Source organism: Malurus melanocephalus, unplaced genomic scaffold, assembly GCF_030028575.1.
Source record: "Malurus melanocephalus ecotype Western Australia unplaced genomic scaffold, MMel_1.1 scaffold_33, whole genome shotgun sequence".
NCBI classification, from domain to species: domain Eukaryota; kingdom Metazoa; phylum Chordata; class Aves; order Passeriformes; family Maluridae; genus Malurus; species Malurus melanocephalus.
In genome coordinates this window covers 3431567-3446954 of record NW_026623265.1, presented here as the reverse complement: position 1 = coordinate 3446954, position 15388 = coordinate 3431567, and the positions used below count along the sequence as shown (strand labels likewise).

Genomic DNA, 15388 nt, shown 5'->3' with positions numbered 1-15388 from the left:
AGTTCGAGGATAACTTAGGGAAGGGGATGATAATGCAACTGATGATGCTTTTACTTTGTCAAAATGCTATTTCTTCCTGTCCAAAGTCATTATGGAAAATATTTAATTGGAAATGGCTTGTGAAAAAATTCCTACTTTSTGGTGCAAGTGAGAATCCTTTGAGATCCCTTTGACTAAATTAGCTTTAAGAGAGTTTTTCTAGGAAGAGGTTTATCCCCTGCAGTTTTTCTTTTTGTGGGGGGTAATCTAGTTTTGAGAACCACCTATGTGATTTATTAGCCTTTAACGTATGGCTGATATAATTAGGGCAGGTATCCCTGTGCTCCTCTCTCAAGATTTATAACACAATCTGTTATTCACTCACTCTACTGCTCTGCCAGAGCTGCGTTCAGTCTGAGAACGAGAGCATCCTTTCCCAGAGTGAGGGAGCAAGCACTCAGCCTGCTGACAGAAAGCAGCTACTAGAGAAGAACAACTGTTGTGATACACTGRAGCTGTCTTCCTGAAGGAATTTTATTTTCTTTCTGCAGCTTTCAGGCTTAAATTAATAACCTTTTTCTGGCTATTTAGTGCACTCCTGAACGGTGGCAGACGATCGGCTGCTCAACTTCATTTGCYCTCTGCAAAAGCAGAGCTGAGCAGTGCAGATTAGAAGAATCTGTGAAGGCTGTAATTTTTTTGCATTTGTTTTGTGGGGTTATTTTGGGAGAAAAACTTATGCTRTATCAATCTTCTTTGCCTTTGAAACGTATAAAGCCTGTAGCTTGCAAAAGCAGTCCTGGAAGAGAGCATGCTCAGAAAGCTGGCAAATCATTGTCCAGTGACCGGGAGGAAATGATAGTTGCTCTTCATTTATAATGCAAATTCTGAGGTGTCTTCAGAAGTGTGGCAAACTTAAAATGATGGCTGTGGTGAGAACCTCTCTTCAGAAAGTTGTGGTGTTGTTGCATCGTTTACAGAGGATGGCAGTTTCTTCTCCCCGTTACCAGAAGCTTTGTAAGGTAAGAAACATAAACCCTGAATGTCGAGTGTGTGCAGTGCTAACTCTGTTGTCTTTCTGAGATAAAAAGAAAAGAAAGTGAGCATGGGATGAGTGTCAAAATCATCTAGGCTATCTAGTGTTTTTGAGCCTGTAATGCTCTCCGTGTGTGTTTTGTTTAGAGAATGCAAACAAAAAAAAACAACAAACCAAAACAACCCTGTGCTTGTCAGAGTGATACAATTTTTTGGAARAGTGCTCTCTTGTCCACCATTTAAGTGTCTGGAAGGAAACTATTATGTTCAATTTTTTTTTTCTTTTTTTTTGTAAAATACTACCATTTTTTTTCCATGGGAGTTAGTTCTTGGTACATGTAATTCTTTAACTCCTGTATGCCCATTCTGTAGAATAACTGTGTTTTTCCATGCCTGGTGTTATTTTTCTTTTGAGCTTTATGAAACTTTTAATTAGGGATGAGTTCAGCAGTCTAATAAGCAGCCATTAATTTCTGACTTCACTGAGCGAGTTCTTTCTGAATTAAAAAATCAGGAAAAGTTGGAGGGAAAGCATATTGACTGACATAGGCTACCTCTTATTGGTATTTTTGATGGTACCTATTTTGGTGACTGATTATTTATGTTTCCACGAASACAGTGTTTATGTTTTGTTTTTTTCCATGGGCTTCATAGTTCTGAACCCTAATACTATGGTGATGATCAAGGATAGTCAGTAAAATTCACTTCTAAAAGTAGTTTGATCAGTCACCAGATGAAAATAAGTAAATAAAAGTAATAAATTTCAAATTGATCTGAAAAGTCTGTGAATTAATACTGCTGCAGTTGATGCCTGTGTGGTGGTCCTACTGTAGTATTATTATTGAACTTTTAATATAAGCATTCTGTTTTGAAACTTTGCAAAATTATAAAATTTGATGGGTCTCTTGCTGCTTATGATACTTAAAACCGGTGTTTTTTGATGAAGATGTGTGAGAACCAAAGTCTTGTTCRGATGATAAAACAAAGCCACCTTAACTCATCCTCTTTGCTTCAATCTGAAATGTGCTTTCTGTTATGAGGAATATAAAAATTACATCAGGTGAGAGAGATCCCATCCTTAGAGCAGGGGTTGAAAGTAAGGAAAAAGTATCATGCAGGATGTGGTTCATAAGAGTGAAGCTTGTAGATTAAGTTCTGGCATATAAAAAAACCCCATTTTCCTCRGATGGCTGTTTCAGTGGGCTTCAGTTTACCAAGCTGTACTAATGGATGTATCTTCATTATGAAGAATGATAAACAGTGGTTTGTATACATACCAGATGTTTTAACAAACATTCCTCAGTTGTCTTGTCTATCGGTTGTTATTAAATTGTTTTCTTTAGTGAATAAGGCAGATTTTTTTTATTATGTAAAGACCTGGACTATAATTGCCTGTTTAGACATATTTGTGGTATAAACCTGTTTGTAAAATGTTTGTCAAGCCTCTATTTAGTGACTCTTACAGTAATAACTATTTGCTAATTAGCCTGAGAGCCTAGTAAATGGTTGCATACTTAATTTGTTGAGTTTAAATCTGCCCAAGGCGTARTGAAAATATCTTCTAAAAGGTTGTTATTAAAGTAAATTTTCTGATTGAGAACCCATGCAGTGATAGCCTTGGGAATTACACATTGCTTAAAAGTACAGATTGTRTGTTTTTTGCTTGTTAAAAAGTCACGTGGCTTAGTTTTTTCAGATGTCTGTGCTTAGTTTACTGAAAGTAGAATTGTTGTTCTCRTGGAGTTAAATCAGACACTAATTGAGGGGAAGAAAAGAAATGGTTTACGATCCCAGTCACTTCCAGCAGGTGTCAATGTAAGGCAATGATAGATGAAAGTCTGGTGATGGAAATGTTAATGCTTAGATGAGAAAATGTATGGAAATACTAAAAGCAACCATGACAGTGTGTCAGGAAAGATTTCTTTTAGTGCCCAGTATACTCYTGTCTTTGGAATGTCAGAAGTTTGTACGTGTCTTGTGCACTCTGTGGATACACTGACGTAGTTCAGATCTGCAGAAGGGAGGCTATTTACTATAGAGGGTATGAATTAGTGCATTGTATCCAGGGTACTGCTTCATGAACTAGATCTAAATGTTTCATGTGAAGTGTCCTCTGATGCATAACAGAAGGCCAATGAAATATTTAAGACAAATTCTTGAAGTTCAGTGTTTGTTTTAAACTGTGCTGTTTATGAAAGAAGAAGGAAGGCTTTATTATTGATCTGTACCGGGAAAAGTCATAATTGTTCCTCTTAACAGCCTCATTTAATAGTAGCACTCAGCGTTCAGACTCTGTATTTTTCAAATTTCTTTAAAGCAGAAGCAAAAATAAACAGTTTATTGACCTAGTACAGCATGGCTGAAAACCATGAAATCCAAAGCTTAGGATATTTCTTCTGTTGCTGCTTTTTCTTTCACTAATTTCTTTGTAGCAAGGTGAGTTTTGCCGGATAGACCTTTCCACTTGTTGCTGTTTGATTCTTTTACCCTGAAATTAGTGGCATATAAGGGCAAAATGTGTGCGCTTGRCATTGTGTTATCAGGATGTAACAAATTTTGCTTTATTGTTGTCAGCAGCTTTGTTTCTTGTGTAAGTTCTTGTGTCAGACTTAGATGCTGGCAATGAGGATTCAGAAAACTATTGCAGGGCTGACATCTGCTCTGTGTTCTTGCTAATAYGATTGTACCTTAAAGAAAGACTCTATTAGTTATATCCAACTAACTCAGACTAGGATGAATTTCTAACAGAAAAAATAATTTTTAAGGTACAACCGCCACCTCTTTTCTGAGAGACGAGAGCTACGCTCATTGCTGATAGAAGGTAAAGAATAGTTCATCTCTGGCAGACAGCTAAATGATTACCTTGTATGTGTCCAGCTTGTGGAATTTGACTGGGGTGTTTTTGAAGCACATTGCTAGTAATCAGGGGCTGGAGCATTCATCCATTGGAAGWCAGGCTGAGAAACATACTTAATAGCTGAGAGGGTATTTTCTYATTTTTGTCTCTCATTTTTTTATTTATTCTTGAGAAGTATCTGCTTTAAAAATAAATATTTAAYTTCCTATTAACTATATAAAATAGTCAAATCTCAAACCTCATCCAGTATGAGTCTTCATGTGGTACCTTAGGTGAGTTTTTTACTTACTCAGCTATGAAACCCATCAGAAACTCATCTCATGGTTCTTTATTTATTTTTTTTTTTAAGAATACATAACTTGCATAAAGTGCAAYCCTCTCATTTTATGCTGGCTTTTTTAATGGTTAGTGTTAAATTTCTAAAACTGCAGGAAGTCAAAAGCACAGCTAATGCTGGGGTCAGCCAAAATCCTTTTTTTTGCTGTGGTACTGGTGATACATTCCAAAAGACATTTACATTWTGTTGAATTTTGAGAGTAGAAGCAAAGGCTCCTATGAAATTTTGAAAAAAACAAAAAATGAAGGTCATGGGGGCAGGGCAAAAAAGGCTGTGTTGGTCTGAGTTAATCCTTGTTCCAATGAACYCAACAAAGATAAGTCTTTTCATGTTTATATGACTTTGAGTTGATTTAGAAAATAARACATTGGCACTTGACACATTCAGGTATAAAATGCAGATAACTAAGTGTGGATGAGGAGGAGCAGCAATGCAGTATTTCATTGGAAGCATAAGTGAGAACAAAAGTTAATTTTGGAATCATGTTCTGAAGTAGGCTACTGTATTAAGCAGGTTGTTGATTGGAAAATGAAGCAGTGATGTCAAAAGCATTACTAAATTATGCAGACAGTTTCTYTTTTTAGATGAGAAAGTTAAGTCCAGACTGCTTGATATGGTTCTAGCTGTATAAAGGACATTCTAACTAGATTTAGATCTACAAAAAAGCTTTATAGAAGGGTGTAGGCCATAATTAAAGGGAGCCTTGGATAATAATGGCTATTATCTACTAAAATACAATGAGCTTATAGTGAATTGATGAAAACAAAATGGCTATTTTGAAAAAATGAGATGTAGTAAACARTATCTAATGATCAGCCTTTCAGGAGATGAGGTTTTACCATTTTCGAAAACAACTGAACAGTGTAACTGATAGCCACCCCACCTCCAAACACCCACAGTTTGTTTGTGTTGGAAATGTTTGTAGAAAAACTGATTTTCAATGTGATTTCTTGAGGGAGAGTATACACAGGAGTGGGATGAAATGTGACTTGGGTGCTTGGTAAGCAGAGCAGAGCAAACATACAGCTACTCAAAGGCAACAGGGCACCTTGATGGTGTTTGGTGACAGAAGATAAACCTTATTTGAAGGAACATGAATAGGGATTGCATGTCAGACAATGGTCATTTAAAATGAATAGTTTTTTTGTGAGTTTGGATTAAAAGTTGTAAAGCTGGAAAATGGTGGAGAATATTTGAAATGTTAGGCATCTGGAAGGCTTGGGAGGTGACAGTTGATGTGCTTCTGGTCTTTTACAGAATGAACACTGCAGCTAGAGAAGCAATGGAAGGCTGAAGGGAGAAAATATTTAATAGCTTTAAAAAAAGTGAGATAGGTGAAGGTGGGAAATGACTATCCAGTGAGTCAAAAGATATGAAAACTAGAAATATGGACAAGAAATTAAATTCCAGTTGAAAATATAATAACTATAATGAAATTCAGTTCTCCATTGGTATCAAATTGCACCTTTGTATACACTCCATCAGTGATGGGCAAGCACAATTGGGGACTTTGCGTAAGCAAGATGCTGTTAACTGTTAGTATATTATTTACCGATTGATTTCCTTTGACCTTTTGGAGGGATCTGGTAAAGAAAAAAATCAATGGGATATTGGAGGGGTATTTTCATGCTTTAATAGATCAGYGAGGTATGAGATCCTGAGAACTCCCATAGTCTTCCTAGGATAGTGTAAGTTGCTTCATGAAGACCGATGTGGATTCTGGTTGTGATTGGAGTTGAGGTGTAGAAGAACAGAATTTCAAAGAGAAACTTGTAGGTAAAATTACTCTAAAGACCTTTTGATAATGAGATTTAGGAGCTTTCTAAGTGTCTTTCCCCAAGGACTCCTGTGTCCTCAGTCCTTAAAGAAAACATTTTAATAAGGTCCCAAGCAATGGCTTCCTTCAGTAAGCCATTTCCAAGCATAAAAGAACCATCATTGATTTTAGAAAAGGCGCCCAAACTGTTTGCTTTCTGTGTGGAAGTCGTTGCTGTATCTTTGTACAAAGGGAAAGCAGAACTATTCCCTGACCATGATTTTGGAAAGACTTTGGGGACAGTCTCTCATAGCCAAATCAGGGATACACGGACAAAGTACCTGAGCCGAAAGGTGGGAAGACAACTATCTGGACCACGTGTTCCTCCAGGGTTGGAACAGAGATGAGTAATGTTTAGCACTGCTGTGAATCCAGGGCAGGACAAAGTGCACTCTCTGGTGGTTTGTGAATGATACTATATTGTGGAGGAACAGTTCTGTTCCCATTCCTTGGGGTCCCAAGTGGGAGGAATAGTCTGAAGGAGCACCATGAAATTTAAAAAAAAAAACCCTCATAGAAAAGCCGAAGCAAATTTTTACACCTGAGAAGGCGTAAACCGATGCATTGGTACCAGCTGTGTGAGAGAGATTGCAGCCAGACACAGGAAGAAGTGTTTATTTTTTTTCTACTTAGCACTCATGAGGTCATGTCTAGAATACCACGGTTGGTTTCAGACCTTCAGTCTGACAGGTTGTGAGAGACTGGGAGAGTGCAGTGCTTGGTGCATGTGACAGAGGAGTACAACAGCAGGGGAGCTGACTTCATTTAATTTGGAGGAGAGAAGGCTCCAGGGGTTTCCAGCTGCTTTCGCTGYCTACCTGGTGAGTTGTTACTATAAAAGATGGAGCCAGGCTCTTCTTGGAGGGGCTGTGTGGAAGGAAAAGAGGSAGTGGGTATAAGCTTCAGTAAGGGAGTGGGTGTAAGGGCACCAATTCTGCACAGCAGGTGTAACTGAGCTCTGAGTGGGCTGCCCACAGAGGCTGTGGTGTTTCCATCTCTGGCAGTATTAACAGTTGTAGTGGATGAGGCCCTCAGCAGCAGAACCAGCTCTGAAATTGCTTCCTGGAATTGGCAGGAGGTTTGACCTCCAGAGCCCTTCCAACTTGTGGTTTTCTGTGATTCTCTGTGCTAGTGCCCTATTAGCTTATGAGTGAAGACTAAAATAGKCAAAATGATAGGGCAGCAGTTTTCAGGTGTGGGTTGCTCACTTCCTATGAAAAGGAGCTTCAAGATTTTACCCCATGTGAAAAATTCTTACTACTCTGCTGACTTTTGAGCTAAATCTGGGCCTGCTATGAGTGTGCTGTAGAGCCCCAGCACGTACTCGTTTGTAAATCCTTTTGCTGTAGTCTAACCTCAGTGGTGGYAGTGCAGTACAGTCTGGATTTGGTGGATATCTGAATTATGTGCCTGTGATCACAAGGCATTTTAAGATAGCATAAAAGTTTGTCATCTCACCTTCCCCTCACTTTTGCATTTCCAGATGATATTTTCAGAACTAAAATAGAGGACATAAAAGTTTTGCACTTCTTGAGTGATGGGCTGACCTAAATGCACGCACTTTGTTTTATAGTATGTCTTATTAGGATCAGTGCCAAGTAAAACTGTGTATTAAATGCATACATTATTGTAAGCCATTGTGCTCTCTAGTCCTCTATGTATCAGGCTTTTCTAGAAATAGAATTGTTTCTTTAAGGTGAAAGAAGAAGGAAAAACAAAATGGGAAAGGACAAAAAGCTTCAGAATTTCAGTATTAAGTGCTGCACCAATCATTCCTAATTGCAAGAAAAATGCAGCTTAACAGAAGTTAGGATAGGTTCTAGGTTACAGCTTTCTTTTTAGTAGCATTTCAGTAGTAATGGGGAAGGGAGGAAAGGAGAGGAGATGAGAAATATTTCAGGACATGCTTTTAGAATCCACTTATCTTTATTTAAAGGTAAGTCTGATTTTTAAGCTAAAAATATTTTGCTATTGCAGCAAAAATGAATCTAAAATAYGAGATAGTTCTATTAAAGCATGAATGTGGTATTAATGGAGAGGCTTGACTTCCATGAACTTCACATGTTTACAGGAGCTGGRTCAATATTTGGGATGAGACCCTCTTGCCATAATATTTTGCCATAGTGCTTTTTGATTGCTGCTATTTTTCAGGAAGCAATCTTTTCCCCCTCTTTCCCTTAGGGCTTAATTACTGTGCCCAAATTCATGAAGTTGTGGAGCTGTATTTGCCGAGAACAGCATAGTGCTTCACCAGTTTGTGTCCAGAGAACTCRCAGCTTTTTCTTGTCTTCTTCAGACAGATCATTTGAGCTTATTTTTTAGAAAACCTGCACCCACTAGGTAGCTGAGAAAATAATGCTGTTTGAAGATGCCCTGTCACTGTTCCTCATCAGAGACTGTGGAARAGTTCTGTCCTCCTTTTTTCCCTCCTCTCTGTTTTTAATCAAGACAAACTGCTAAGASACATCATGTTGCAAAGTTGCCCTGAGAGTTTTCTGTTTCATATCCACTGCTTGCAGAYCTGTGTTTTGTTCTGCCTGCCCTGTGGTGTTTTCATGCTGGGCACTCTGGATACACTTTGGTGCAGAGGGTTTTACTTCAAAGAAAAAGYCACTTGCTCAGCCTTGCATAGCAGGGCAATTGAATGTGGGTGGAAGATGTCAGTGGTGTTTTTGATAATTGATATCCTGTGTTGCACTACAGAAAGCAATACCTCATAGTCATAGAGTAATTGTATATACTGGTGGTTTRTGGTGTGTGGTAAATATGGTAGGTGCTGCAAGTGAAGTAACAAACTGAAATGCTGCTCAACCTTAGTTTTGCATGGGGAGATTTAGATTGGATATTAGGAAAAAATTCTTCACTGCAATGGTGGTCAGGCATAGGAACAAACTCCCAGGAAAGTGGTGGAATTCCTGGAAATTTTGAAACTTATGTACAGATGGGTTGTGTAGGGACATGGTGCAGTGCAGGATGAGTGATTGGAATTGAAGGACTTTGAGGTCTTTTCCAATCTTGTGATTCTCTGAATCTATAGATGCTCCTCAGTTGCTGATGAGCCCGGTATTTATGGCACAGTACTGTGCTTATAGGGAAAGTGCTGGTTTCTCCTCACTAGTGTTCTGGATTTCTGATCTGGAGAAAGCATTCTTTCTGGGGAGAGGTGGAGACTTCGCTTTTCAATGCTTGCTCGATTCCTGGCGTTCCTGCTGAGGCTGCTGATTAATTAGTGCTAATTGTGCTGGATTTTGGGATATGGTCCTAGAACAGTCATCTGAGGTCACCGCTTTCTGTCACCTGCCATCTTTGGACTCAGTTTGAACTGTGCTTTTTGCTCTCCTATTTTTTCTTTCTTTTAAGAGGGAATGCATTATTAACCCTGAAATGATCACTCATTCTTCATGTTCAATTTTGGATGTTCCACATCAAATACTGGAAGTCTCTTGGTTGTTATTCCCTCTTATTTTTTGCTACAAAGAGGAGTATTCTCTTGCTTCAAGTTCCAACATAGCAAGCTAGTTGAAACAAATGTCTCTCTCCTCTTTCTGTTACTGAAATGAAATTTTATATTTCAGAGTTCAAATGAAAGGTATTCAATATCTGGGATTTTTGGGCACCTCTGAGATGGATGGAAGCATAATAAAATATACAGATTGCATAAAATCTCCTTTCCCCACTTGCTTCTTTATTAGWAAGCATGCCCATTTTCTCTTTTAGAAGAGGGGGGGAAAAAGAGAGAAGCCTGTCAATGAAATTTCACTTGTTTACTATGTGTTGGCATCCAGAATTAAAAGCAATCCCTCAGCTGTTTCAGTGAAATAGCTGTATGTGTTTGCAAGCCATTATCTTTCACTTCATGTAGCCCAGCATTGTAATGATAAATTAACTCTGAATTTCTTTCTGTAGATCTCAGTAAGAATACAATCTTAAATGATTCAGCTATTACCTGTAAGCAGATAATTTAGCCCAGTTGTGAAAGGCTTTCATCCCTTATAACATTCTTTCCTCTATATTAAGGTTACCTCTAATGAAAATGAGGGAGGTAATTAGGAGGGTTTAGTTGAAGAATTTGGATCTGGACATGACCTTCCACGAGCATTGTGATCTGGTGTGATAAGGCACTTACATAGGATTAGTTACCATTATTTAGATTTAGAAAACAAGTGGATTCTAGAATTTTTGCTCTAGGCTAGAATTTTGTTAAATATTCATTTTGTCTAAACTTCCTTTCTGCCAGATGTCCGAGTTTGTCTTACTGTTTCCTGAAATACTGAAATTTATCATTGCATCTCAGATTCCATGGGATGAGGAGAGCACAGCAGTTTTGTTTTAGATGAAAACAAGTGTATTTCCTTTTTCTCAGTTGCAGAGGTGTGGCAATGATCTCTTTCATAGGGAGAAACTATCATTCTGCTGGCAGAACCACACAGAATACACATTTTGCCAGTGTTTGGTTTTGACTGAAATGGGGGATGAAGGTGAGTGAAGTCCTTTCAAAAAGCAATGAAAACATGGGTTGCCTTTTAATTATTGTCCACTATTGCTTTAATTGGAAAAGAGAGCAAAACAACCCCACAATATCCCATGGATTTTGTGATTGGGGAAAAATCTTTAGAAGTTGTGATCAGATTCTGAAGACTATAGTGGCTTTATCCAGTGGGAAAAGCTCCTGCTTAAACCATCACTCAGTAGTAGTCTAAAATACAGCCTAGCTTTTTGTACTTCAGGAGTGCTTTTCCTTGTTTAAAGCAGCCTCATAAATTGATGGTACCAGRTAAAACTTTTCAGCTGTGGATTAAGGTCAGTTCAGTGAAGGCAAACTTTCAGAGGGAATAGCATTGATAAAACTTGCAACATGGCTTTATTTTGACATTGCTGGTAAGTGACTGCAATAAGAAGGTGGTTCCTGTTGCCTGCTTGTGTAAAATGACAACTGAGGTTGCCTAGAGCTACTCTGTGCCACCCTGCTCTGTGGCATAGAAGGTGGTGTTTATTTGGGAACACAAGTAGTTGTTGATACAAGTGCCAATGCAGGTGGTGCAAGTGAGCAGCAGTGCTTTTCAGTAGAATGATCCTGTGTGGCTGAAGAGCAACTAATTTTTCCCATGCATTTATCATGAACCTTTGGTTTTAGGTTAACAGGTCATCTTCATACAAGAAGAAACATGAAGTASCAGTTGTGTGGAGTAACAAGTAAAGAACAGAAGATATGAAAACCAAAGGAAAGATAGCTAGTGCGTGGTAAATGATAGAATGGCTTAGATTAGAAGGGACCTCTTGTTCCACCTCCCCTTCCATGGGCGCCTTGGGACACCTTCCACTAGACCAGGCTGCTCAAAGCCCTATTCAGCCTGGCCTTGGCCTTTTTCAGGGATGGGGCATCTGCAACTTCTCTGGGCAGCCTGTTCCAGGGCCTCACCACCTTCAAAAGAATTTTTTTTCTTTACAACTGATCTGTCTGCTCTTTCAGTTTAAAGCCTTTCCCTTTGTTCTATCACTGTCTACCCATGTAAAAAGTCACTCTCCCTTTTTCTGTAAGCCTCCTTTAATTACTGGAAGGCTGCAATGAGCTCTCTCTGGAGTATTCTCCAGGCTGAAAAACCCCAGTTTCACAGTCTGCCTACATGGGAGAGGTGCTCCAGCCCCTCATTGTCTTTTTGTTCCTCCTTTGGATGTGCTCTAACAGGTCCATGTGCTGAGGACTCTAGGCCTGGATTCAGAACTCCAGGTGAGGTTTCATRCAAGCAAAGAAGAGGGGAAGGATCTTTCCATGACCTCCTGTCCACCTTTTTTTTGTGGCCTTCAGGGCTGCAAGCTCACATTGCCAGGTCATGTCCAGCTTTTCATCCACCAGGTCTCCCAGTCTCCAMAGGGCTGATCTCAATGAGTTCTTCTCTCAGTCTGATTGGATTGCCCTGACCCAGGTGCAGCATTTTGCACTTGGGCTGGGCTTTTTGATCTTCATAAGGTTCTTGTGGTCCTGCTGGATATTGAATTTAGGAATAAAGGTTTGTCCAGGTCCTGCTGGATATTGAATTTAGGAATAAAGCCAAGGGTGTACCTTGGTCCAAGACTCTATGATACACTGGGTTAAGTATGTTAATCTTTAAACTCAATGTTCCCAATCAAAGTTTGAAGAGACAGTGAAGATTTTATTAATGAGCAAATRGAAGCTTTAATATTACTGAGGTCCAGTATGTTGTTGAGAAGGTGCATGTTCCCTGGAGGTTCAAGCTRGTTGTGTTGAAATGTAATGAACATGATGTTAGAAAAAGAGAGGCRTTATAGGCTGAGCAGAAAATTAACAGCTGCAAGGGAGAAGAAATTAAGTCATCTAATGGTGTTACTTTTGCATATTTTATTAACTTGGCTGTCAGCATGCTCAGTGTAAGTTTCTTGTGCCAGCTGTGTTCTAGAAGTTACGTCAATCTATGTATAAACAACCTGTACCATTTTTGAATCAAGGACAAAGAAACCATATCTGAAAAAAARRAAAARAAATCTCTASCTTTTTCTTCTGTGAAATCAATAGAACTGAAATTTAACTGGTAGTTGTTTTGATACTTTCTGAATGGMAGGTCTAGAACAGCATGCAATAAATTTTAAAGTAGAAATGTGAATGTGTGTAGGAAGGCTCGACACTATATCTTTTTTAGGCTTTCGTCCAATTGCATAGGACATGTTGAAAGGGAGCTGTGATTTAGATTATCTTAGAAAGCCCARGGCATAAAGCTAAGTATAATAATTCGTCTTGTTTAGCATTGTTTAATTTGATTTTAAAATATGTTTAGTTTTTATGACTTTTGGTATTGTCCCAACATCTTTGCAAGAGATAAGTCTTTGGCAGTGGCATTTGTGCAGTGACTTAGGGAAAAAGAAAATGAGATTAAAGACACTTTAGAAACAGCTGGTTTATGGTTTATAATGATGGTATGAATTTTGTGGTCTTGTTGTTTCACCTAATGGTGATTTACTGGGMTGGTTTTTGAAGTCAGAGTCAACACACTGAAGCGGAGAGCTGGCAATCAGTCATTACTGCCCTTGGAGTGTTGTGGCTACAGTTTGTAAATGAGCCTGGAACTTTTACAGGCAAGATGGCCAGAGTAAATAAACCTGTTGGAAAGACAAAAAGACATAAAATAGCACAACTAGGCACTGAGCTACAGAAAACAGCCATCTCCCCTGTTCTTGCAGCACTGTCTGGTTTGTTCTTCTGATGCAATGCTTTAGTCAATGCTCTAAGGTGAGAACAGAATAAATTTCTGTTGCTGCAGGAGAAGTGAGAGACTGGATGACATGAGCAACTGCTCTGGAGAATTTCTCAGTACAGAAAGCAAATGAGCTATGATCCCAAGTCAAATGTGGGTACTTGTGTTGATTTTTTTTAACCTTTATCCCCTTCCCCAGACCCCTAAAAATTTCACCTGAAAATGAATGCTTCTTGCTTCTGATACAACCCCTTCTCAGACTTTGCATTATTTCTGTGGTTTGACTGCTTCAAGCAGCAAGACTGTCAGGGTTTGCACAAAGGACTAAGAGACAAGATGCTACACCTTCTTTTTGTTTGCTGTAAATCTAGACAGATGCACTTGCCATCACTGCCTGTGGCTTTTTTTTTTTGTAAAAGAAAATACGTTCTAATTTTGCTCAGTGGAAAGAAGCAGAACAATGGAAAGTAAATAAAGTGCAGTTCTTTTTGATATTTTTTGGCTAATTTTRTTCTTTATATAATTTGATCACTGCCATAGGTATTCTGCGTACTGATTTCCCTCATTACTATAGCTTGTTCTGGAAGCTTGCTTTGCGTGATCATTTGAAAATAATTTTCATACACGTTCCAGAGGAAAATTATTASTCTTTCCCCACATTTTCCTTTTTGTGAAGATCTACAAAATGATCACCWGTCAGTTAGGATTTAGTGCATTGAAATGCCACCTACTGATTACTCTGCAGGAGGCACAAATGCTTGGTGTTCACTTTTTGAAGGAGGAGGAAACCCTCTTTCTTCTTCTCCATAAGCACTTTCACAGCTGATGCAATCTAGATGGATATGTAATTGTAAATGTAGAATAGGATGAAACGTTTTGTTGCTGTGTGTTTTTTGGAGAAACCTATTTTTGATTTTTCTAATAAAGAAAGGCCATGGCTTCAGAGAAGTGGTATCCTATATTTTGTCTGTTTGTTATATTTGCTACTGCCACCTGATTTCACTAATAATAGTTCTGAGATTTGGCAAAGGGAATATTGCAAAAGATTTTCCTGTGGCACCAATGATMTGTAAGTTCTTTTAGGGCGAGACAATGCAGGAAGTATTAAATTGGACCATGCTTGTGTGATCACAGTGAAGCTGTGCATGGAAAGGAAAGCTGCTTCCTTGTCCAGTCTGGTCTGTCATGGTATTTTTATAGATGTGTGAGTGAGGTGAGYTGTGTAATTCAACCTGACTGATAAAATGGATTTGATTTAAAATGAGAGACAGTGCTGTGGAGGTATGTGATATAACTACACCTGAAAGGGCCTTTGAAATTGCAAATAGAATTTAGCAAGGCACCTTCCTAAGAACAGATGTTCCTGATGATAGGCAAATATGTGCTAAATTGCTACTGGAGTTTAGAGAAAGGTATAAATTGGATGCTTGTGGTTCTGCCCCAACATTTTCTTTTGAATTTTTAATGTGTCAAAAAAAAATTTCTTGGGGTAGAACCCCCAGATTTTCTGGGTTGCATATGGAAAGATGAGCTAYGTATACGAGGATTGTGTGATGCTATAGATAGCATTGGAGTGGACAAAATTTAGGTTTYAAACAAGTGAGTGGTTCTGGAATATACGTCCCTTGTATTTGAGGAATTCAAAAGGAGTTTATACGTATGAATGCACTACAGAAATATCAAGTTGATGTTTTTGAGGTGACGTTATCTTCATGTTTCTAGTGCATGAAGAAATATTCTGASTACTAAGAAACAGTGCAGATAAAAGCACAGACTTGCTTTTCACCTAGTCTTAGCCAAATGCTGAGGTCATYTCTTGCTATGTCACTACTTAAGGATATTTGTCTGGTGTGCTTAAGAGTTTTTTACAGYTCCTTTTAAGACAAATGGAATCACCTTTTCACGCTATTAAAGCATTTTGTTGGTATTTAATTCTAATGTGWGAATTATATTGTATTCCTTATAATCTTATAATTGAGAATAATATATTCTAAGGTCCTTCTTCAACTCACCGCATACCTGCATTTACAGTTCAAGAATGTATTCCCAAATAGTTTGCACATTTATATTGAAAAACCGTTGTGCTTGCTTTTTTTTTTTTTTTTTTTTTTTTTTTTTTTTTTTTTTTTTTTTTTTTTTTTTTTTTTTTTTTTTTT

General features: G+C 38.3%; 1 protein-coding gene across 5 annotated transcripts in view; it reads left to right on the top strand.

The window, feature by feature from the left end:
* Positions 1–15388, top strand: part of UTRN (utrophin) — a 348477-nt gene that overhangs the window by 160103 nt on the left and 172986 nt on the right. The window contains exon 1 of one of the 5 annotated variants that reach the window (XM_057364024.1): positions 831–1001. The exons of the other annotated variants lie outside the window; for them this stretch is intronic. Coding sequence (XP_057220007.1) covers positions 858–1001 — 144 coding nt within the window. The 5' untranslated portion in view covers positions 831–857. Of the gene's footprint in view, positions 1–830; positions 1002–15388 lie in introns of those variants that run through there. 5 annotated transcript variants of the gene reach the window in all.